This window comes from Anomaloglossus baeobatrachus, chromosome 8 (assembly GCF_048569485.1).
Source record: "Anomaloglossus baeobatrachus isolate aAnoBae1 chromosome 8, aAnoBae1.hap1, whole genome shotgun sequence".
NCBI lineage: Eukaryota > Metazoa > Chordata > Amphibia > Anura > Aromobatidae > Anomaloglossus > Anomaloglossus baeobatrachus.
The window spans coordinates 241,615,985-241,639,654 of NC_134360.1; the positions used below are offsets into that span (position 1 = coordinate 241,615,985).

The following is a 23,670-nucleotide window of genomic DNA, read 5'->3' on the forward strand; positions in this document are numbered from 1 at the left end:
TTGCAGAAAAACGTTACAGAGAGTCCATCAGTGAGCTTCTTTTGGTGGTAGAGTGTGTAATGGTCCTAATCCAGCGATCATCCGAAGTCGGGGCGGATCGTGTATCTAGATCAAAGAGTTACAATCAGTACCACCAGAAGAAGCTTACTGACGGATTAGCAGTTGCCACTTTCTGCTGCCATCTGTGTACTGTGGTAAAGTCTGTGGAGCCAAATGGTTAAAAATGTCTAACCGTAGAACGCATACCTGGGGCCTCGCAGGCCTCCTAGGTTACTTGTTTTCTATGGTAGATTTCTATGGTTGCACGTTCTAGGGTTAATAAACCCTAAATGCAAAAATGAATTTCAGTTCAAAGTAAATGCATTTATGTAAAAAATTCTATCAAAAGTTTAAGGGAGATGCCAATAAGTGTATGTAGATAGAGGGGGCAGGCTATAGATTATTATACATGATGATGTGACGATAAAGGCTGTCTTAACCTCAGAAAATTATAGTAAAATTTAAAGCTTGGCCTAAGGACACAATTAAAAGGGCCGATTTAAGGCCATGAACAAGTGTTGGTCAATTATATATAAAGTATATGTGTGTTATATGGGCTTTTGCTTAGAAATAAAGGCCACTTTACACGCACCGACATAGCTAGCGATAGCACCCGCCCCTGTCGTTCGTGCATCAAGGGCAAATCGCTGCCTGTGGCGAATAATATCGCAGGTATGCGTCACACGAACTTACCTTCCTAACGACGTCGCTGTGCTCGGCAAACAACCTCTTTTTTAAGGGGAGGTTCATGCGGCGTCACAGCGACGTCACACAGAGGCCACCAATAGAAGCGGAGGGGCGGTATTCTGTCTCTTCCTTGTAGCAATGAATCCAACCGCTCTAATTATCAGTCCCTTAGATAACTGTATAGTTTACTCACTCTACGGCTTCCACAGATAGTGTTAACTCAGCCCAACGATGACTTGTAGGAAGACAAGGAGAAACGCTGTAGTTTTCTTCTAGAATCTTGTATTAAGTACAAAGTAAAGGCAGGTGAAAAAGAATAATCTGTACAGGGTTGCAGACATGTCTCTTCAGCAATGGTTTCTCTAGACTAAACTGAAGGAGAAGGGAGGAGCATTCTAAACAGAAGCCAACTAAGGGAGGTACATAGGGACAAACTTCATACAGTCAAACCTACCTAGTAACAATAAAGGAATTTCTTGATAGGAGGAAAAATATGCAATGCAAGAATTACATACAACAGGTTGTTCCCATTCATGGGACACAACAGGCGGAGAGCAGCCGCATGAACTTCACTCCCACCTCGTTGCCGGAAGACGCAGGAACGCTGTTGTTCGTCATTCCCGGGGTGTCACATGTAGCGATGTGTGCTGCCTCAGGAACGACAAACAACCTGCGTCCCAAACGAGCAATGATATATTGAAAATGAACGATGTGTCAACAATCAACGATCTTTACTGTTTTTCGGATCATTAGCGGTCGCTGGTAGGTGTCACACGCAACGACGTCGCTAACGACGCCGGATGTGCGTCATGAATTCCGTGACCCCAGCGACATCTCGTTAGCGATGTCGTTGCGTGTAACGGGGCCTTAAGTGTTAAGTCTATTTGTTCATCAATTATTTGTCCATGTAAATAGACCTTAAGGGGAACCTGCCACCTGGTCAAAATTGTCAAAAGTCGCCAGTTTTTGCTCATTATTTATTCCTGATGCTTCCCTTTGAATTCTATAAAGAAGTTTTACTCCTTGAAAAGTTAACAATTCTAAGAATTGGGTCTTTTTAATTCATACCCAAATTTTTTATTACTCTACATAGTTACAATGTGACCAACAAACCCTTCGTAAAGATTCCCCCAAAAATGTGCTAAGTAAAAAGGCCTATATCTATGGGAACGTATGATGGAATTTATGAAAAAATGGAACAATCACTGGAGCAGCAGAAATTAATTAAGAGTAATAACTGGCCACTTTTCTCCTGGTAACAGGTCCTCTCTAAGATATACAGTATATAGGGATGTCCTGAAGCATTGCCATCTGTTGGTTGGATCTTTCGGTGGCTTATCTACAGCCTAACTGTGTGTCTAGGTTTTTCTCATACACGTTTTGTGGTATAAAGTCCTAATTAGCTACATTTTGGGTTCTATTATTTCCTGTATCAACTTCTGGTACTTACTTCTGATAACATCTACTAGTTTAGACTTTGGATCTCACCCTGGTTCTACATTGGTTCTGATACTGTTCTTTATCTATGACTTGAAGCTCAGTTTTCTCCTGGTTTGGTCTGGTTCCTCCTGGGTGTTTCTCATCCTAGACTGGTAACTCTATTGGTTCACAGTCTGATTTCACACTGGTTTCCATCTCCTGGTTTTGCTTCTAATCCTGGTTTTCTCACTGTTCCTGAATTCTAACATCTGGTCCTGACTACAGACTACATCTTCTGGTTCTGGAGCTGTAAAGTGACTCCGGGTCTTGTGCTGCCGCTCAATCTCTGCTCACAGTTGCAATCATTCAGAGATTACTCAGAAGTCTGTGAGACCTGGAAGTCTTATTACAGAAACAAATTAGTGTGAAAACTCAAAGGATTCCTTAAATTCTGTACCTCATGTTTGCCAGCAATTGGTCAAGGTACAGGATCTAACATGTTCCAGTCATAGCAGCACTTACTAACCCCAATTGCTCTTGTGGTGTAACCAAACGACTGCCGTCCTGGGTACGTACCTTCAATAGAGGGATATGGAAGGAGGTTTTCTTGGAACCAACAAGCTAAAGTAAAAACATTAAGACAAATATCTAACAATGCTGCAATAACCAGGGGCAAAAGGAACGTCTTCAATTCTCTAGAAAACATGTCAATGCAATTCTTCTGTACATCTTTAAAGTACAACAGAGTTTTGCAGAGAATACTGCCTAACAGTGAACAAGGCAGCAGATATATACTGCAGATAGACTTCTTCGTATTCAGTCAATTTTAACTCGTGTCTTCTTCATATCTCCCAACTAACACAGCTGCAATCACAGGTTCAACGACTATTGATAAGTCTAAAATAACAACAACGTCTGGATCAAGAACTACTCAGGAGCCTGTAACAAGCACGAGAACATCTCCAGATAGTGACTCCTCCACTAGTGTTAGTGTAAGCACAAAATCCTCATCTGAAACAACTGGTCCTACAGTATCAGGAAAGACAACAAGAGCTTCAAGTAGTGTGTCAAGTAACCCAAGTACTGTCACAGGATCAGTTATGACAACTAATCCAAATGTGACCATAAGCACTCAATCCACGGCAACTGCTTCTCCAATGCCTGCGCAGACTACAACATCTACACATGGTGCATCTACTAGTTCAGGTCTAAGCTTCACAACCCCATCTCGGACAAGTGGTTCTTCAGTAACCGGAAAGACAACAAGTGCTGTATCTACTAGCCCAAGTAGTGTTACAGGATCAGGAAAGACTACTGTGAGCATAAGTACTCAATCCACAGCAAGTGCTTCTCCAACGCCTGCGCAGACTACAACATCTACACATGGGGCATCTACTAGTTCAGGTCTAAACTTCACAACCCCATCTAGGACAAGTGGTTCTTCAGTAACGGGAGAGACAACAAGTGCTGTATCAGGAAAGACCACTAGTCCAATTGTGACCGTAAACACTCAATCCACAGCAAGTGCTTCTCCAACGCCTGCGCAGACTACAACATCTACACATGGGGCATCTACTAGTTCAGGTCTAAACTTCACAACCCCATCTAGGACAAGTGGTTCTTCAGTAACGGGAGCGACAACAAGTGCTGTATCAGGAAAGACCACTAGTCCAATTGTGACCGTAAACACTCAATCCACAGCAAGTGCTTCTCCAACGCCTGTAAAGACCACAAGTGGTGCGTATACTAGTATAATTGTCAGCTTAAAAATCTACTGACTGCAGAAAAAAGTTAAAGAGAGTCCATCAGTGAGCTTCTTTTGGTGGTAGAGTTTGTAATGGTCCTAATTCAGTGATCATCTGAAGTCGGGGTGGATCGTGTATCCAGACCAAAGAGTTACAATCAGTACCACCAGGAGAAGCTTACTGACGCATTATTAGTTATCACTTTCTGCTGCCATCTGTGTGCTGTGTTAAAAGTCTGTGGAGCCAAATGGTTAAAATGTTTAATGAAGCCTAAATGCAAAAATGAATTTTAGCCCAAAGTAAATGCATTTATGTAAAAAATTCTATCAAAAGTTTAAGGGAGATGCCAATAAGTGTATGTAGATAGAGGGGGCAGGCTATAGATTATTATACATGGTTATGTGACGATAAAAGCTGTCATTTATAGTCATATTTAAAGCTTGGACTAAGGACACATGTAAAAGGGCCGATTTAAGGGCATGAATGAGTTAAGGTCAATGTGTATATGGGCTCTTGCTTAGAAATAAGTGTAAAGTCCATTTGTTCATTGCCCATGTAAATAGACCTCATGGAGAACCTGCCTCCTGGTCAAAATTCACCAGTTTTTGCTCATAATTTATTTCTGCTTCTCCCCTTTGAATTCTGTGAGGAATTTTTACTCCTTGAAAATTTGAAGATTCTGAGATTTGGGTCTTTTTAATTCATACGCCAAATTTTGATTACTCAACATAGTTAGAATGTAACCACCAAACCCTTCGTAAAGTCCCCCCCAAAATTTGCTAAATAAAAAGGCCTATATCTATGGGAACATATGATGGAATTTATGAAAAAATGGAACAATCACAGGAGCAGCAGAAATTAATTAAGAGTAATAACTGGCCACTTTTCTCCTGGTAACAGGTCCTCTCTAAGATATACAGTATATAGGGATGTCCTGAAGCATTGCCATCTGTTGGTTGGATCTTTCGGTGGCTTATCTACTGCCTAACTGTGTGTCTAGGTTTTTCTCATACACGTTTTGTGGTATAAAGCCCTAATTAGCTACATTTTGGGTTCTATTATTTCCTGTATCAACTTCTGGTACTTACTTCTGATAACATCTACTAGTTTAGACTTTGGATCTCACCCTGGTTCTACATTGGTTCTGATACTGTTCTTTATCTATGACTTGGAGCTCAGTTTTCTCCTGGTTTGGTCTGGTTCCTCCTGGGTGTTTCTCATCCTAGACTGGTAACTCTATTGGTTCACAATCTGATTCCACACTGGTTTCCATCTCCTGGTTTTGCTTCTGATCCTGGTTTTCTCACTGTTCCTGAATTCTAACATCTGGTCCTGACTACAGACTACATCTTCTGGTTCTGGAGCTGTAAAGTGACTCCGGGTCTTGTGCTGCCGCTCAATCTCTGCTCACAGTTGCAATCATTCAGAGATTACTCAGAAGTCTGTGAGACCTGGATGTCTTATCACAGAAACTAATTAGTGTGAAAACTCAAAGGATTCCTTAAATTCTGTACCTCATGTTTGCCAGCAATTGGTCAAGGTACAGGATCTAACATGTTCCAGTCATAGCAGCACTTACTAACCCCAATTGCTCTTGTGGTGTAACCAAATGACTGCCGTCCTGGGTACGTACCTTCAATAGAGGGATATGGAAGGAGGTTTTCTTGGAACCAACAAGCTAAAGTAAAAACATTAAGACAAATATCTAACAATGCTGCAATAACCAGGGGCAAAAGGAACGTCTTCAATTCTCCAGAAAACATGTCAATGCAATTCTTCTGTACATCTTTAAAGTACAACAGAGTTTTGCAGAGAATACTGCCTAACAGTGAACAAGGCAGCAGATATATACTGCAGATAGACTTCTTCGTATTCAGTCAATTTTAACTCGTGTCTTCTTCATATCTCCCAACTAACACAGCTGCAATCACAGGTTCAACGACTATTGATAAGTCTAAAATAACAACAACGTCTGGATCAAGAACTACTCAGGAACCTGTAACAAGCACGAGAACATCTCCAGATAGTGACTCCTCCACTAGTGTTAGTGTAAGCACAAAATCCTCATCTGAAACAACTGGTCCTACAGTATCAGGAAAGACAACAAGAGCTTCAAGTAGTGTGTCTAGTAACCCAAGTACTGTCACAGGATCAGTTATGACAACTAATCCAAATGTGACCATAAGCACTCAATCCACGGCAACTGCTTCTCCAATGCCTGCGCAGACTACAACATCTACACATGGTGCATCTACTAGTTCAGGTCTAAGCTTCACAACCCCATCTCGGACAAGTGGTTCTTCAGTAACCGGAAAGACAACAAGTGCTGTATCTACTAGCCCAAGTAGTGTTACAGGATCAGGAAAGACTACTGTGAGCATAAGTACTCAATCCACAGCAAGTGCTTCTCCAACGCCTGCGCAGACTACAACATCTACACATGAGGCATCTACTAGTTCAGGTCTAAACTTCACAACCCCATCTAGGACAAGTGGTTCTTCAGTAACGGGAGAGACAACAAGTGCTGTATCAGGAAAGATCACTAGTCCAATTGTGACCGTAAACACTCAATCCACAGCAAGTGCTTCTCCAACGCCTGCGCAGACTACAACATCTACACATGGGGCATCTAGTAGTTCAGGTCTAAACTTCACAACCCCATCTAGGACAAGTGGTTCTTCAGTAACGGGAGAGACAACAAGTGCTGTATCAGGAAAGACCACTAGTCCAATTGTGACCGTAAACACTCAATCCACAGCAAGTGCTTCTCCAATGCCTGTAAAGACCACAAATGGTGTGTATACTAGTATAATTGTCAGCTTAAAAATCTACTGACTGCAGAAAAAAGTTAAAGAGAGTCCATCAGTGAGCTTCTTTTGGTGGTAGAGTTTGTAATGGTCCTAATTCAGTGATCATCTGAAGTCGGGGTGGATCGTGTATCCAGACCAAAGAGTTACAATCAGTACCACCAGGAGAAGCTTACTGACGCATTATTAGTTATCACTTTCTGCTGCCATCTGTGTGCTGTGTTAAACGTCTGTGGAGCCAAATGGTTAAAATGTTTAATGAAGCCTAAATGCAAAAATGAATTTTAGCCCAAAGTAAATGCATTTATGTAAAAAATTCTATCAAAAGTTTAAGGGAGATGCCAATAAGTGTATGTAGATAGAGGGGGCAGGCTATAGATTATTATACATGGTTATGTGACGATAAAAGCTGTCATTTATAGTCATATTTAAAGCTTGGACTAAGGACACATGTAAAAGGGCCGATTTAAGGGCATGAATGAGTTAAGGTCAATGTGTATATGGGCTCTTGCTTAGAAATAAGTGTAAAGTCCATTTGTTCATTGCCCATGTAAATAGACCTCATGGAGAACCTGCCTCCTGGTCAAAATTCACCAGTTTTTGCTCATAATTTATTCCTGCTTCTCCCCTTTGAATTCTGTGAGGAATTTGTACTCCTTGAAAATTTGAAGATTCTGAGATTTGGGTCTTTTTAATTCATACGCCAAATTTTGATTACTCAACATAGTTAGAATGTAACCACCAAACCCTTCGTAAAGTCCCCCCCAAAATTTGCTAAATAAAAAGGTCCATATCTATGGGAGCATAAGATGGAATTCAAGAAAAAATGGAATAATAACCGGAGCAGCAGAAATAAATTAAGAGTAATAACTGGCCACATTTCTCTTGGTAATAGGTTGTCTCTAAGATATATATATATATATATATATATATATATATATATATATATATATGGGGATGTCCTGAACCATTGCTTTCTGTTGGTTGGTTCTTTCAGAGGCTTATCTACAGCCTAACTGTGTGTCTAGGTTTTTTTCATACACATTTTGTACTCTAAAGCCCTAAGTAGTCACATTTTGGGTCCTATTATTTCCTGTTTCAACTTCTAACAGACCGCTTCTGACTTTGGATCTCACCCTGGTTCTAGATTGGTTCTGATAATGTTCTTTATCTATGTCTTGGAGCTCAATTTTCTCCTGGTTTGGATTCTGGTTCCTCCTGGGTGTTTCTCAACCTACACTGGTAACTCTGTTAGTTCACAATCTGTTTCCACACTGGTTTCCATCTCCTGGTTGTGCTTCTAATCCTGGTTTTCTCACTATTCGTGACATCTAACATCTGGTCGTGACTACAGACTACATCTTTTGGTTCTGGAACTGTAAAGTGACTCCAGGTCTTGTGCTGTCGCTCAATCTCCGCTCACGCTAATTTCTCTCGTGGTGTAACCAAACGACTGCTGTCCTCGGCCTGCACTTCCATAGAGAGATATAGAAGGAGGTTTTCTTGGAACTAACAAGCTAAAATAATATCAGGAAGACAAATATCTAACAATGCTGCAATAACCGGGGGCTAAAGGAACGTCTTCAATTCTCCAGAAAACATATCAATGCAGATTTTCTGTACATCTTTAAAGTACAAGAGAGTTTTGCAAAGAATACTGCCTAACAGCATAGAAAGCAGCACATATATACTGCAGATAGACTTTTTCATCTTCATTCAAGTTTAACTTCTGTGTCTTCTTCATATCTCCCAACTAACACAGCTGCAATCACAGGTTCAACGACTATTTCTAAATCTGAAATAACAACCACATCCGGAACAAGAACTACTCAGGAACCTGTAATGAGCACAACAACATCTTCAGATAGTGGGTCCTCCACTAGTGTTAGTGTAAGCACAAAATCCTCATCTGAAACAAGTGGTCCTACAGTATCAGGAAAGACAACAAAAGCTTCAAGTAGTGTGTCAAGTAACCCAAGTACTGTCACAGGATCAGTCATGACAAATAATCCAAATGTGACTGTAAGCACAAAATCCACAGTAAGTGCTTCTCGAACGCCTGCGCAAACTACAACATCTACACATGGGGCATCTACTAGTTCAGGTCTAAGCTTCACAACCCCATCTAGGACAAGTGGTTCTTCAGTAACGGGAGAGACAACAAGTGCTGTATCTACTAGCCCAAGTAGTGTTACAAGATCAGGAAAGACTACTAATCCAACTGTGACCCTAAGCACTCAATACTCAGCAAGTGCTTCTCCAACGCCTGTGCAAACTACAAGATTTCCAGGTAGTAGTGCATCTACCATTCCAAGCGTGAGCTCAAAAACCACACCAGGGACAAGTGGTACTTCAATTTCTGGAAAGACAACAACAGTTTCAACAAGTGTGTCTACTAAGCAAAGTGGTAGTCCAGAATCAGGAAAGACCACTAGTCCAATTGTGACCGTAAACAATCAATCCACAGCAAGTGCTTCACCAACGCCTGAGAAGACTACAAGTGGTGCGTATACTGGTATAATTATAAACTTAAACATCTGCTGGCTGCAGAAAAAGTTAGTGAGTCCATCAGTGAGCTTCTTTTGGTGGTAGAGTTTGTAAAGGTCCTAAGAATGTCTGGTCATGATAAATGAGCAGTGTAAACAGCTGAAAATCACACAACAAACAAGTAAAACGCTCATTTATGGGTGGAAATGACCTTTTGTGCTACACAAAACATATTTGTTCTCGTGTAGACAGAATTCGTGCTACGGAGAACATTGGCAGCCGATATGCACTGAGCGATCTATTATAGATCTATTACAGGTCATTTAGTGATCATCTGAAACAGGGGTGGATCGTGTATCCAGATCAAAGTTCAGAGTTCATTAAATGTAAGAAAAGAGTTACGATCACTACCACCAGAAGAAGCTTACTGACGAGTTCACAGTTGCCACTTTCTGCTGCCATCTGTGTACTGTGATAAATGGAGCCTGTGGTACCAAATGGTTAAAAATGTTTAATGAAACGGAAGTGCAAAAATGTATTTTAACCCAAAGTAAATGCATTTATGTAAAAAATTCTATAAAAAGTTTTAAGGGAGATGCCAATAAGTGTATGTAGATAGAGGGGCAGGCTATAGATTATTATATATGGTTATATGACGATACATTGTGTGTGCTTTAACCCCAGAATATTTTAGTTATATTTATAGCCTGGATTAAAAATAGACTTAAAAGGGCCGATATATCTGTGTATATGGGCTCTTGCTTAGAAATATGTGTTAAGTCCATTTGTTCATCAACTATTTGCACATGTAAATACAGTAGAACTTAAGGACAACCTGCCACCTGGTCAAAATTGGTAAAAGTCACCAGTTTTTGCTCATAATAACTTATTCCTGCTGCTCCCTTTAAATTATGTGGGTTTTTACACCCTTAAAAATGTGGACATCTAGAGATTTGGGTCTTCTTAATAAATTCGACAAAATTGTAATTGCTCTACATTCTTCCACTGTGACCAACAATCTCTTGGTAAAGTCCCCAAAAATTAGTGCTAAATAAAAAGGCCCATTTCTATGGAAATGTATGATTTTATTTTTTTTTAGAAAAAAAAAAGTAATACTCAGAAGAGTAGCATAAATAAAATAAGAGTAATAACTGGTTACTTTTAACCGTGTAACAGGTCTCCTCTATGTTCAGAATGTCCTGAAGCATTGACTTCTGTTGGTTAGTTCTTTCGGTGGCTTATCTATAGCCTGTGCATCTAGGTTTTCCTTATATTTGTTTTGTGGTCCATTTTGGGTCCTATTATTTCATGTATCAACTTCTGATAACATCTACTAGTTCAGACTTTAGATCTCACCCTGGTTCTAGATTGGTTCTGATACTTTTCTTTATCTATGACTTGGAGCTCAGTTTTCTCCTGGTTTGGATTCTGGTTCCTCCTGGGTGTTTCTCATCCTACACTGGTAATTCTATTGGTTCACAATCTGATTCCACACTGGTTTCCATCTCCTGGATTTGCTTCTGACCTTGGTTTTCTCACTATTCCTGAATTCTAACATCTGGTCCTGACTACAGACTACATCTTCTGGTTCTGGAACTGTAAAGTGACTCCGGGTCTTGTGCTGCCGCTCAATCTCCGCTCACAGTTGCAATCATTCAGAGATTACTCAGAAGTCTGTGAGACCTGGACGTCTTATCACAGAAACAAATTAATGTGAAAACTCAAAGGATTCCTTAAATTCTGTACCTCACGTTTGCCAGCCATTGGTCATTATGGTCAAGGTGCAGGATCTAACATGTTCCAGTCATAGCAGCACTTACTAATCCCAATTCCTCTTGCGGTGTAACCAAACGACTGCCGTCCTCAGCACGTACCTTCCATAGAGGGATATGGAAGGAGGTTTTCTTTGAACTAACAAGCTAAAAGAAAAACAGGGAGACAAATATCTAACAATGCTGCAATAACCGGGGGCTAAAGGAACATCTTCAATTCTCCAGAAAACATATCAATGCAATTTTTCTGTACATCTTTAAAGTACAGTAGAGTTTTACAAAGAATACTGCCTAACAGTGAACAAAGCAGCACATATATACTGCAGATAGACTAACTCGTCTTCATTAAATTTTAACTCATGTGTCTTCTTCATCTCTCCCAACTAACACAGCTGCAATCACAGGATCAACAGCTATTTCTAAGTCTGACATACCAACCACATCCGGATCAAGAACTACTCAGGAGCCTGTAACAAGCACAAAAACATCTTCAGATAGTGGGTCCGTCACTAGTGTTAGTGTAACCACAAAATCCTCATCTGAAACAAGTGGTCCTACAGTATCAGGAAAGACAACAAGAGCTTCAAATACTGTGTCTAGTAACCCAAGTACTGTCACAGGATCAGTTAAGACAACTAATCCAAATGTGACCGTAAGCACTCAATCCACAGCAAGTGCTTCTCCAACGCCTGCGCAGACTACAACGTCTACACTTGGGGCATCTACGACTTCAGGTCTAAGCTTCACAACCCCATCTAGGACAAGTGGTTCTTTAGTAACGGGAGAAACAACAAGTGCTGTATCTACTAGCCCAAGTAGTGTTACAGGATCAGGAAAGACTACTAATCCAACTGTGACCATAAGCACTCAATCCTCGGCAAGTGTTTCTCCAATCCCTGTGAAGACTACAAGATCTCCAGATAATAGTGCATCTACCATTCCAAGCGTGAGCTCAAAAACCACATTAGGGACAAGTGGTACTTCAATTTCTGGAAAGACAACAACAGTTTCAAGTAGTGTGTCTACTAAGCCAAGTGGTAGTCCAGAATCAGGAAAGACCACTAGTCCAATTGTGACCATAAACACTAGATCTACAGCAAGTGCTTCACCAACGCCTGAGAAGACCACAAGTGGTGCGTATACCAGTATAATTATACACTTAAATATATGCTGGCTGCAGAAAAAGTTAGTGAGTCCATCAGTGAGCTTCTTTTGGTGGTAAAGTTTGTAAAGGTCCTAAGAATGTTTCCTCATGATAATCGAGCAGTGGAAACAGCTGAAAAACACACAACAAACAAGCAAAATGCTCATTTATAGGTGGAAATGACCTTTTATTCTACACAAAACATATTTGTTCTCATGTAGACAGAATTCGCGCTACTGAGAACAATGGAAGCCGATGTGCATTGAGCGATCTATTATAGATCTATTACAGGTCATTTAGTAATCATCTGAAATGGGGGTGGATCATGTATCCAGATCAAAGTTCAGAGTTCATTAAATGTAAGAAAAGAGTTACGATCACTACCACCAGAAGAAGCTTACTGACGAGTTCACAGTTGCCACTTTCTGCTGCCATCTGTGTACTGTGATAAATGGAGCCTCTGGTACCAAATGGTTAAAATGTTTAATGAGACGGAAGTGTAAAAATGAATTTTAACCCAAAGTAAATGCATTTATGTAAAAAATTCTATAAAAAGTTTTAAGGGAGATGCCAATAAGTGTATGTAGATAGAGGGGCAGGCTATAGATTATTATATATGGTTATATGACGATACATTGTGTGTGCTTTAACCCCAGAATATTTTAGTTATATTTATAGATAAAATAATTAAAAATAGACTTAAAAGGGCCGATATATGTGTATATATTGGCTCTTGCTTAGAAATAAAGCTGGTGTCACGACAACGACGTCGCTGCAACGTCACCATTTTCTGTGACGTTGCAGCGACATCCCGTCGCTGTCGCTGTGTGTGACATCCAGCAACGACCTGGCCCCTGCTGTGAGGTTGCCGGTCGTTGCTGAATGTCCAGCTTCATTTTTTGGTCGTCACTCTCCCGCTGTGACACACACATCGCTGTGTGTGACAGCGAGAGAGCGACGAAATGAAGCGAGCAGGGAGCAGGAGCCGGCATCTGGCAGCTGCGGTAAGCTGTAACCAGCGTAAACATCGGGTAACCAAGGGAAGACCTTTCCCTGGTTACCCGATATTTACCTTCGTTACCAGCCTCCGCCCTTGCTGCCAGTTCCGGCTCCTGCTCTGTGCACATGTGGCTGCAGTACACATCGGGTAATTAACCCGATGTATACTGTAGCAAGGAGAGCAAGGAGCCAGCACTAAGCAGTGTGCGCGGCTCCCTGCTCTCTGCACTGTGACATGTAGCTGCAGTACACATCGGGTTAATTAACCCGATGTGTACTGTACCTAGGAGAGCAAGGAGCCAGCGCTAAGCGCGGCTCCCTGCTCTCTGCACATGTAGCACAGCGACGTTATGATCGCTGCTGCGTCGCTGTGTTTGACAGATAAGCAGCGATCATAACAGCGACTTACACGGTCGCTGTTACGTACGTCACAGAAAATGGTGACGTAACAGCGACGTCGTTGTCGCTGTCGCTTAGTGTGAACCCAGCTTAAGTGTTAAGTCCATTTGTTCATCAACTATTTGCACATATAAATACTGTAGATCTTAAGGACAACCTGCCACCTGGTCAAAATTGGTAAAATTCACCAGTTTTTGCTCATAATAACTTATTCCTGCTGCTCCCTTTAAATTATGTGGGTTTTTGCACCCTTAAAAATGTGGACATCCAGAGATTTGGGTCTTTTTAATAAATTCGACAAATTGTAATTGCTCTACATTCTTCCACTGTGACCAACAATCTCTTGGTAAAGTCTCCAAAAATTAGTGCTAAATAAAAAGGCCCATTTCTATGGGAATGTATGAGTTTTTATTTTTAGAAAAAAAAGTAATACTCACAAGAGTAGCAGAAATAAAATAAGAGTAATAACTGGTTACTTTTAACTGTGTAACAGGTCTCTTCTATGTTCAGAATGTCCTGAAGCATTGACTTCTGTTGGTTGGTTCTTTCGGTGGCTTATCTATAGCCTGTGCATCTAGGTTTTTCTTATATTTGTTTTGTAATCCATTTTGGGTCCTATTATTTCATGTATCAACTTCTGATAACATCTACTAGTTCAGACTTTGGATCTCACCCTGGTTCTAGATTGGTTCTGATACTTTTCTTTATCTATGACTTGAAGCTCAATTTTCTCCTGGTTTGGATTCTGGTTCCTCCTGGGTGTTTCTCATCCTACACTGGTAATTCTATTGGTTCACAATCTGATTCCACACTGGTTTCCATCTCCTGGTTTTGCTTCTGACCCTGGTTTTCTCACTATTCCTGAATTCTAACATCTGGTCCTGACTACAGACTACATCTTCTGGTTCTAGAGCTGTAAAGTGACTCTGGTTCTTCTGCTGCGGCTCAATCTCCGCTCACAGTTGCAATCATTCAGAGATTACTCAGAAGTCTGTGAAGCCTGGAAGTCTTATCACAGAAACAAATTAATGTGAAAACTCAAAGGATTCCTTAAATTCTGTACCTCACGTTTGCCAGCAATTGGTTATTATGGTCAAGGTACAGGATCTAACATGTTCCAGTCATAGCAGCACTTACTAACCCCAATTCCTCTTGCGGTGTAACCAAACAACTGCCGTCCTCGGCACACACCTTCCATGGAGGGATATGGAAGGAGGTTTTCTTGGATCTAAAAAGCTAAAAGAAAAACAGGAAGACAAATATCTAACAATGCTGCAATAATTGGGGGCTAAAGGAGCGTCTTCAATTCTCCAGAAAACGTAACAATGCAATTTTTCTGTACATCTTTAAAGTACAGCAGAGTTTTACAAAGAATACTGCTTAACAGTGAACAAAGCAGCAGATATATACTGCAGATAGACTAACTCTTCTTCATGAAATTTTAACTCATGTGTTTTCTTCATATCTCCCAACTAACACAGCTGCAATCACAGGTTCAACACCTATTTCTAAGTCTGAAATAACAATCACATCCAGATCAAGAACTACTCAGGAACCTGTATCGAGCACAAGAACGTCTTCAGATAGTGGCTCCTCCACTAGTGTTAGTGTAAGCACAAAATCCTCATCTGAAACAAGTGGTCCTACAGTATCAGGAAAGACGACAAGAGCTTCAAGTACTGTGTCTAGTAACCCAAGTACTGTCACAGGATCAGTTAAGACAACTAATCCAAATGTGACCGTAAGCACTCAATCCACGGCAAGTGCTTCTCCAATGCCTGCGCAGACTACAACATCTACACATGGTGCATCTACTAGTTCAGGTCTAAGCTTCACAACCCCATCTAGGACAAGTGGTTCTTCAGTAACCGGAAAGACAACAAGTGCTGTATCTACTAGGCCAAGTAGTGTTACAGGATCAGGAAAGACTACTGTGAGCATAAGTACTCAATCCACAGCAAGTGCTTCTCCAGCGTCTGTGCAGACTACAACGTCTACACTTGGGGCATCTACGACTTCAGGTCTAAGCTTCACAACCCCATCTAGGACAAGTGGTTCTTTAGTAACGGGAGAAACAACAAGTGCTGTATCTACTAGCCCAAGTAGTGTTACAGGATCAGGAAAGACTACTAATCCAACTGTGACCATAAGCACTCAATCCTCGGCAAGTGTTTCTCCAATCCCTGTGAAGACTACAAGATCTCCAGATAGTAGTGCATCTACCATTCCAAGCGTGAGCTCAAAAACCACATTAGGGACAAGTGGTACTTCAATTTCCGGAAAGACAACAACAGTTTCAAGCAGTGTGTCTACTAAGCCAAGTGGTAGTCCAGAATCAGGAAAGACCACTAGTCCAATTGTGACCATAAACACTAGATCTACAGCAAGTGCTTCACCAACGCCTGAGAAGACCACAAGTGGTGCGTATACCAGTATAATTATACACTTAAATATCTGCTGGCTGCAGAAAAAGTTAGTGAGTCCATCAGTGAGCTTCTTTTGGTGGTAAAGTTTGTAAAGGTCCTAAGAATGTTTCGTCATGATAATCGACCAGTGGAAACAGCTGAAAAACACACAACAAACAAGCAAAATGCTCATTTATAGGTGGAAATGACCTTTTATTCTACACAAAACATATTTGTTCTTGTGTAGACAGAATTCGCGCTACTGAGAACAATGGAAGCCGATGTGCACTGAGCGATCTATTATAGATCTATTACAGGTCATTTAGTGATCATCTGAAATGGGGGTGGATCGTGTATCCAGATCAAAGTTCAGAGTTCTTTAAATGTAAGAAAAGAGTTACGATCACTACCACCAGAAGAAGCTTACTGACGAGTTCACAGTTGCCACTTTCTGCTCCCATCTGTGTACTGTGATAAATGGAGCCTGTGGAGCCAAATGGTTAAACATGTTTAATGAAATCGAAGTGCAAAAATGAATTTTAGCCTATACAATATGCATCTATGTAAAAAATTCTATAGAAAGTTGTAAGGGAGATGCCAATAAGTGTATGTCGATAGACGGGACAGACTATAGATTATTATACATGGTTATATGACGATACATTGTGTGTGCTTTAACCCCAGAATATTTTAGTTATATTTATAGCCAGATTAATTAAAAATAGACTTAAAAGGGCCGATATATCTGTGTATATGGGCTCTTGCTTAGAAATAAGTGTTAAGTCCATTTGTTCATCAACTATTTGCACATGTAAATACTGTAGATCTTAAGGACAACCTGCCACCTGGTCAAAATTGGTAAAAGTCACCAGTTTTTTCTCATAATAACTTATTCCTGCTGCTCCCTTTAAATTATGTGGGTTTTTACACCCTTAAAAATGTGGACATCCAGAGATTTGGGTCTTTTTAATAAATTCGACAAATTGTAATTGCTCTACATTCTTCCACTGTGACCAACAATCTCTTGGTAAAGTCCCCAAAAATTAGTGCTAAATTAAAAGGCCCATTTCTATGGAAATGTATGACTTTATTTTTTTTTAGAAAAAAAAAAAGTAATACTCAGAAGAGTAGCATAAATAAAATAAGAATAATAACTGGTTACTTTTAACCGTGTAACAGGTCTCCTCTATGTTCAGAATGTCCTGAAGCATTGACTTCTGTTGGTTGGTTCTTTCGGTGGCTTATCTATAGCCTGTGCATCTAGGTTTTCCTTATATTTGTTTTGTGGTCCATTTTGGGTCCTATTATTTCATGTATCAACTTCTGATAACATCTACTAGTTCAGACTTTGGATCTCACCCTGGTTCTAGATTGGTTCTGATACTATTCTTTATCTATGACTTGGAGCTCAGTTTTCTCCTGGTTTGGATTCTGGTTCTTCCTGGGTGTTTGTCATCCTACACTGGTAATTCTATTGGTTCACAATCTGATTTCACACTGGTTTCCATCTCCGGGTTTTGCTTCTGACCCTGGTTTTCTCATTATTCCTGAATTCTAACATCTGGTCCTGACTACAGACTACATCTTCTGGTTCTGGAACTGTAAAGTGACTCCGGGTCTTGTGCTGCCGCTCAATCTCCGCTCACAGTTGCAATCATTCAGAGTTTACTCGGAAGTCTGTGAAGCCTGGAAGTCTTATCACAGAAACAAATTAATGTGAAAACTCAAAGGATTCCTTAAATTCTGTACCTCACGTTTGCCAGCCATTGGTCATTATGGTCAAGGTGCAGGATCTAACATGTTCCAGTCATAGCAGCACTTACTAATCCCAATTCCTCTTGCGGTGTAACCAAACGACTGCCGTCCTCAGCACGTACCTTCCATAGAGGGATATGGAAGGAGGTTTTCTTGGAACTAACAAGCTAAAAGAAAAACAGGGAGACAAATATCTAACAATGCTGCAATAACCGGGGGCTAAAGGAACATCTTCAATTCTCCAGAAAACATATCAATGCAATTTTTCTGTACATCTTTAAAGTACAGCAGAGTTTTACAAAGAATACTGCCTAACAGTGAACAAAGCAGCAGATATATACTGCAGATAGACTAACTCGTCTTCATTAAATTTTAACTCATGTGTCTTCTTCATCTCTCCCAACTAACACAGCTGCAATCACAGGATCAACAGCTATTTCTAAGTCTGACATACCAACCACATCCGGATCAAGAACTACTCAGGAACCTGTAACAAGCACAAAAACATCTTCAGATAGTGGGTCCGTCACTAGTGTTAGTGTAACCACAAAATCCTCATCTGAAACAAGTGGTCCTACAGTATCAGGAAAGACAACAAAAGCTTCAAATACTGTGTCTAGTAACCCAAGTACTGTCACAGGATCAGTTAAGACAACTAATCCAAATGTGACCGTAAGCACTCAATCCACGGCAAGTGCTTCTCCAACGCCTGCGCAGACTATAACATCTACACTTGGGGCATCTACGACTTCAGGTCTAAGCTTCACAACCCCATCTAGGACAAGTGGTTCTTTAGTAACGGGAGAAACAACAAGTGCTGTATCTACTAGCCCAAGTAGTGTAACAGGATCAGGAAAGACTACTAATCCAACTGTGACCATAAGCACTCAATCCTCGGCAAGTGTTTCTCCAATCCCTGTGAAGACTACAAGATCTCCAGATAATAGTGCATCTACCATTCCAAGCGTGAGCTCAAAAACCACATTAGGGACAAGTGGTACTTCAATTTCCGGAAAGACAACAACAGTTTCAAGTAGTGTGTCTACTAAGCCAAGTGGTAGTCCAGAATCAGGAAAGACCACTGGTCCAATTGTGACCATAAACACTAGATCTACAGCAAGTGCTTCACCAACGCCTGAGAAGACCACAAGTGGTGCGTATACCAGTATAATTATACACTTAAACATCTGCTGGCTGCAGAAAAAGTTAGTGAGTCCATCAGTGAGCTTCTTTTGGTGGTAAAGTTTGTAAAGGTCCTAAGAATGTTTCCTCATGATAATCGAGCAGTGGAAACAGCTGAAAAACACACAACAAACAAGCAAAATGCTCATTTATAGGTGGAAATGACCTTTTATTCTACACAAAACATATTTGTTCTCGTGTAGACAGAATTCGCGCTACTGAGAACAATGGAAGCCGATGTGCACTGAGCGATCTATTATAGATCTATTACAGGTCATTTAGTGATCATCTGAAACAGGGGTGGATCGTGTATCCAGATTAAAGTTCAGAGTTCATTAAATGTAAGAAAAGAGTTACGATCACTACCACCAGAAGAAGCTTACTGACGAGTTCACAGTTGCCACTTTCTGCTGCCATCTGTGTACTGTGATAAATGGAGCCTGTGGTACCAAATGGTTAAAATGTTTAATGAGACGGAAGTGTAAAAATGAATTTTAACCCAAAGTAAATGCATTTATGTAAAAAATTCTATAAAAAGTTTTAAGGGAGATGCCAATAAGTGTATGTAGATAGAGGGGCAGGCTATAGATTATTATATATGGTTATATGACGATACATTGTGTGTGCTTTAACCCCAGAATATTTTAGTTATATTTATAGCCAAATTAATTAAAAATAGACTTAAAAGGGCCGATATATCTGTGTATATGGGCTCTTACTTAGAAATAAGTGTTAAGTCCATTTGTTCATCAACTATTTGCACATGTAAATACTGTAGATCTTAAGGACAACCTGCCACCTGGTCAAAATTGGTAAAAGTCACCAGTTTTAGCTTATAATAACTTATTCCTGCTGCTCCCTTTAAATTATGTGGGTTTTTACACCCTTAAAAATGTGGACATCCAGAGATTTGGGTCTTTTTAATAAATTCGACAAATTGTAATTGCTCTACATTCTTCCACTGTGACCAACAATCTCTTGGTAAAGTCTCCAAAAATTAGTGCTAAATAAAAAGGCCCATTTCTATGGGAATGTATGAGTTTTTATTTTTAGAAAAAAAAAAGGAATACTCAGAAGAGTAGCATAAATAAAATAAGAGTAATAACTGGTTACTTTTAACCGTGTAACAGGTCTCCTCTATGTTCAGAATGTCCTGAAGCATTGACTTCTGTTGGTTGGTTGTTTCGTTGGCTTATCTATAGCCTGTGCATCTAGGTTTTTCTTATATTTGTTTTGTGGTCCATTTTGGGTCCTATTATTTCATGTATCAACTTCTGATAACATCTACTAGTTCAGACTTTGGATCTCACCCTGGTTCTACATTGGTTCTGATACTTTTCTTTATCTATGACTTGGAGCTCAATTTTCTCCTGGTTTGGATTCTAGTTCCTCCTGGGTGTTTGTCATCCTACACTGGTAATTCTATTGGTTCACAAACTGATTTCACACTGGTTTCCATCTCCGGGTTTTGCTTCTGACCCTGGTTTTCTCATTATTCCTGAATTCTAACATCTGGTCCTGACTACAGACTACATCTTCTGGTTCCGGAACTGTAAAGTGACTCTGGTTCTTCTGCTGCGGCTCAATCTCCGCTCACAGTTGCAATCATTCAGAGTTTACTCGGAAGTCTGTGAAGCCTGGACGTCTTATCACAGAAACTAATTAATGTAAAAACTCAAAAGATTACCTAAATTCTGTACCTCACTTTTTCCAGCCATTGGTCATTATGGTCAAGGTGCGGGATCTAACATGTTCCAGTCATAGCAGCACTTACTAACCCTAATACCTCTCGCGGTGTAACCAAACAACTGCCGTCCTCGACACACACCTTCCATAGAGGGACATTGAAGAAGGTTTTCTTGGAACTAACAAGCTAAAATAACAGGAAGACAGATATTTAACAATGCTGCAATAACTGGAGACTAAAGGAACGTCTTCAATTCTCCAGAAAACATAACAATGCAATTCTTCTGTACATCTTTAAAGTAAACAGAGTTTTGCAGAGAATACTGCCTAACAGTAAACGAAGCAGGACATATATACTGCAGATAGATTTACTCATCCTCATTCCCATTTTAAGTCATGTGTCTTCTTCATATCTCCCAACTAACACAGCTGCAATCACAGGATCAACGGTTACTTCTAGGTCTGAAATAACAACCACATCCGGATCAAGAACTACTCAGGAACCTGTAACAAGCACAAGAACATCTTCAGATAGTGGGTCCTCCACTAGTGTTAGTGTAAGCACAAAATCCTCATCTGAAACAAGTGGTCCTACAGTATCAGGAAAGACAACAAGAGCTTCAAGTAGTGTGCCTAACCCAAGTACTGTCACAGGATCAGTTATGACAACTAATCCAAATGTGACCATAAGCACTCAGTCCATGTCAAGTGCTTCTCCAACACCTGCGCAGACTACAACATCTAGACTTGGGGCATCTACAACTTCAGGTCTAAGCTTCACAACCCCATCTAGGACAAGTGGTTCTTTAGTAACGGGAGAGGCAACAAGTGTTGTATCTACTAGCCCAAGTAGTGTTACAAAATCAGGAAAGACTACTAATCCAACTGTGACCATAAGCACTCAATCCTCGGCAAGTGTTTCTCCAACGTCTGTGAAGACTACAAGATCTCCAGGTAGTAGTGCATCTACCATTCCAAGCATGAGCTCAAAAACCACATTAGGGACAAGTGGTACTTCAATTTCCGGAAAGACAACAACAGTTTCAAGCAGTGTGTCTACTAAGGCAAGTGGTAGTCCAGAATCAGGAAAGACCACTAGTCCAATTGTGACCATAAACACTCAATCCACAGCAAGTGCATCACTAACGCCTGAGAAGACTACAAGTGGTGTGTATACTGGTATAATTATAAACTTAAACATCTCTCCTGGCTGCAGAAAAAGTTAGTGAGTCCATCAGTGAGCTTCTTTTGGTGGTAGAGTTTATAAAGGTCCTAAGAATGTTCAGTGATGATAATTGAGCAGTGTAAACAGCTGAAAATCACCCGACAAACAAGCAAAACGCTTATTCATGGGTGGAAATTATCTTTTGTGCTAGACACAACATGTAAAAATTTCTATTAAAAATTTTAAGGGAGATGCAAATAAGTGTATGTAGATAGAGGGGGCAGGCTATAGATTATTATACATGATTATGTGATGATAAAGTGTGTGTGTCTTAACCGAAGAAAATTTTAGTCATATTTAAAGCTTGGACTAAGGACACATTAAAAAGGGCCATTATAAGCCCTGAACAAGTGCTGGTCAGCTATATATATATATATATATATATATATATATATATATATATATATATATATATGGGCTTTTGATGAAAGGTAACAGTTAAAGAGATTATCCTCTACTTAAACAATGATGGCCTATCCTTACGATAGGCCATCAATGCCTGATCACCCGGGATCGGATACCCCGAACTCCTGCCGATCAGCAGTTTTCGGTGGCGGTACCAGGTTCCCAGAAGTGCTCAGTTCTGGAGCTGCTCCATGTTCTGATAGTGGCTCGGCCAGGTACTGCACATCCGCCTCCTATTCAAATCAATAGTAGGCAGACGAGCAGTATTTGCCTGCGGCCACAATAAGAAGAAGGAGTAGCTAAGGAACTGAGCATTTCCGGCTTCCTGCTACTGACACTGGCACCGAGACCAGCATGAATGTAGGGTGTTGGACCCTGGCCATTCAGACATTGATGACCTATCTTAAAGATAGGCCATCAATATAAAAGTAGTGGACAAACTCTTTACTTTGTTCATCAACTATTTGCCCATGTAAATAGACCTTATAGAGAACCTGCCACCTGGTCAAAATGACCAAAAGTGAACGTTTTTTGCGCTTAATTCATTCCTGCTGCTCCACTTTGAATTCTGTGGGTTTCTTTTACCCCTGAAAAATTTTAAGATTCAGAAATTTGGGTCTTTTTGATTAACACGACAATTCTTTATTGCTCTGCATACTTACACTGTGACCCACAATTTTTTGGTAAAGACCAAATATAATTAAAAGGCCCATATCTATGCGAATGTATGGTGGAATTCTTTTTAGGAACAAAGTGCTCACAGGAGCAGCAGAAATAAAATAAAAGTAATAACTGTCCACTTTGACCTGGTAATAGGTCTTCTCTACGATCGGGATGTCCTGAACCATTGCCTTCTGTTGGTTGTTTTTTTCGGTGGCTTATCTACAGCCTGTGTGTCTAAGTTTATTTATACACGTTTTATTAACTAAGCTCCTCATTTCTCACATCTTGGGTCGTATTATTTCCTGTATCAACTACTGGTACTGGCTTCTGATAACATCTACTATTTTTGACTTTGGATCTCACCCTGGTTCTAGATTGGTTCTGATACTGTTCTTTATCTATGACTTGGAGCTCAGTTTTCTCCTGGTTTGGATTCTGGTTCCTCCTGGGTGTTTCTCATCCTACACTGGTAATTCTATTGGTTCACAATCTGATTCCACACTGGTTTCCATCTCCTGGTTTTGCTTCTAATCCTGGTTTTCTCACTGTTCCTGAATTCTAACATCTGGTCCTGACTACAGACTACATCTTCTGGTTCTGGAACTGTAAAGTGACTCTGGGTCTTGTGCTGCCGCTCAATCTCCGCTCACAGTTGCAATCATTCAGAGATTACTCAGACGTCTGTGAAGCCTGGGCGTCTCATCTCAGAAACTAATCAATGTGAAAAATCAAAGGATTCTTTAAATTCTGTACCTCACGTTTGCCAGCAATTGGTCAATTTGGTCAAGGTACAGGATCTAACATGTTCCAGTCATAGCAGCACTTACTAACCCCAATTTCTCCTGCGGTGT

General features: G+C 40.4%; 1 protein-coding gene across 1 annotated transcript in view; it reads left to right on the forward strand.

The window, feature by feature from the left end:
* LOC142250091 (uncharacterized) overlaps positions 1-23,670 on the forward strand; it is a 76,604-nt gene that overhangs the window by 25,221 nt on the left and 27,713 nt on the right. The window contains exons 13-19 of the mRNA XM_075322155.1: positions 3,010-3,882; positions 5,812-6,684; positions 8,460-9,200; positions 11,349-12,089; positions 14,980-15,918; positions 18,071-18,811; positions 20,956-21,693. Of these exons, the coding sequence (XP_075178270.1) occupies positions 3,010-3,882; positions 5,812-6,684; positions 8,460-9,200; positions 11,349-12,089; positions 14,980-15,918; positions 18,071-18,811; positions 20,956-21,693 (5,646 nt within the window). The remainder of the gene's footprint in view (positions 1-3,009; positions 3,883-5,811; positions 6,685-8,459; positions 9,201-11,348; positions 12,090-14,979; positions 15,919-18,070; positions 18,812-20,955; positions 21,694-23,670) is intronic.